The sequence below is a fragment of the Propithecus coquereli genome, unplaced genomic scaffold (assembly GCF_000956105.1).
Source record: "Propithecus coquereli isolate 6110/MARCELLA unplaced genomic scaffold, Pcoq_1.0 Scaffold575, whole genome shotgun sequence".
NCBI lineage: Eukaryota > Metazoa > Chordata > Mammalia > Primates > Indriidae > Propithecus > Propithecus coquereli.
In genome coordinates this window covers 855,194-857,091 of record NW_012151674.1, presented here as the reverse complement: position 1 = coordinate 857,091, position 1,898 = coordinate 855,194, and the positions used below count along the sequence as shown (strand labels likewise).

Below are 1,898 nucleotides of genomic sequence, written 5' to 3'. Positions count from 1 at the left end.
CTCCCCCGCCTTTTATTCTTTATCACGTAGATGCTTAGTCACCAATAAGGCCACAAAGTTAGATATTCATTTTCAAAATAGAATTTATTTCTGTAGTAAAGAATTAAAATATGGCTGTGAAGGTAGAAAATAATATAGAAAAATATTTAAAATGTGCAACAGTAATTCTTAAAGTTAGTTAAGCACTAGAGTTTATGCTCAACTTCTACTTGAAAGACCAACCAATATTTTATACATTACTAACTACACCAGAAAAAACACCTACTTGCAATTTCAATTAACTGTTTTAACTCAAACAGGTTTATATAACTGGTCAGCCCTTTTGAAAATGTAAGTACAAATCTTGGGGATACAGTCTTTGAAACTGGCCTCACTTCACAGACTGATAAATCTACCATCCAAAAGTCACAAGGATTAAGCCTTTACTAATTCACCTTTATAATTAAATCAACATGGAGGAAATGTGTACTTTTTAGATAAAACAAAATGAGATATATGTTGGTATAAAAGCTGGTAAAGTACCCTGAAACTTGGATTCCACCACATGGGTTTTAAATTCACACACTAAACATAGATGAAGCAATATCTAATGAATTCTATCCATCTCCTCCCCGAAGTTTTACTTACAATTAAGATACAGGTATTTGTATGCAGAACATACAAAAAGAATTGGAAGATGTTTGGATAAAGACGGAAGTGAACTCTTCAGGAACTATTGTTTGCAGTTTGCAGAATAAGATAATCTTCTCTAGGAAGAATAATGTCAACATAGCAGCACTATATTCACCAGGAATCCCCCAATGGATTAATCATGTGCCAGGAAGCCAAACCTTCTGGCTGCTCACAACATCACTCAGCTTCCCTTTAATCTTCAGGAAGTGTCTCTTGAACTCCAATCCATCACCCTATATTAGAAATAATATCCAAAAATAATGTCAAAGAAAAAAAATCACGCCATAAAGTCAAACTGTCTTTAGTGGTAAGTAGAAACAAACCTCCTTAGACATGTCTAGCTACAATTTCCTTTAGGTTATCTTATGAAGACCAAATATCCTGGTAGAGGAAACGGCAACATAAATAATTCTGTCTTTATTTCAGGCCCATCACTGTTCCTACCATGCTGAGCTCAGAGAGGGGAAAAAAAAAATGGCACCTTGTGTTTCAAGTGTTGGTATATCTGGACCTAAGTCATCATTTTCTATAGGCAGTGAGGGGTTTGGAAACTAAAAATAAGCTAAACAACTACAATGAAGTCTTGTCATAATACTATGGCAACAAAGCCAATAGATTTAGTTATGAGAAGAACTTCATTACACTACGATCTTAATAATTTAATACCATAGCAACCATTTGGAAACAGTATTGCGGCAAATCTCCAATATAACAAACGCAAACTACCCCGCCAAACTTCTTTCTAAAGAAGTTAGATACATACAATCTCTCAGGAAATAGAGAATATGCTATTTTGGTCTTATATATCAAGGGCTTTAAAACTTTGATCTTACAACCAATAATTTCTAAAGAAATAATCAGAAATGTGAACAAAAATCTATGTGTAAGAATATTGGCACCGGGTGTGATGGCTCACGCCTATAATCCCAGCACTCTGGGAGGCCAAGGCCGGAGGATCACTTGAGGTCAGGAGCTTGAGACCAACCTCAGCAAGATCAAGACTCCATCTCTACTAAAAAAAAAATAGAAAGAAATTAGCTGGGCAACTAAAAACAGAAAAACTTAGCCAGGCATGGTGGTGCGTGCCTGTGGTACCAGCTACTTGGGAGGCTGAGGCAGGAGGATTGCTTGAGCCCAGAAGTTCAAGGCTGCTATGAGCTAGGCTGATGCCATGGCACTCTAGCCCAGTCTAGCCCAAGCAACAGAGTGAGACTCTGTCTCCCCCC

General features: G+C 37.0%; 1 protein-coding gene across 1 annotated transcript in view; it reads right to left on the bottom strand.

Moving 5' to 3' along the window:
• Positions 1-631: 631 nt before the first annotated feature.
• CHEK1 (checkpoint kinase 1) overlaps positions 632-1,898 on the bottom strand; it is a 28,377-nt gene continuing 27,110 nt past the window's right edge. Inside the window, exon 11 of the mRNA XM_012658146.1 lies at positions 632-905. Within this exon, the coding sequence (XP_012513600.1) occupies positions 810-905 (96 nt within the window). The 3' untranslated portion in view covers positions 632-809. The remainder of the gene's footprint in view (positions 906-1,898) is intronic.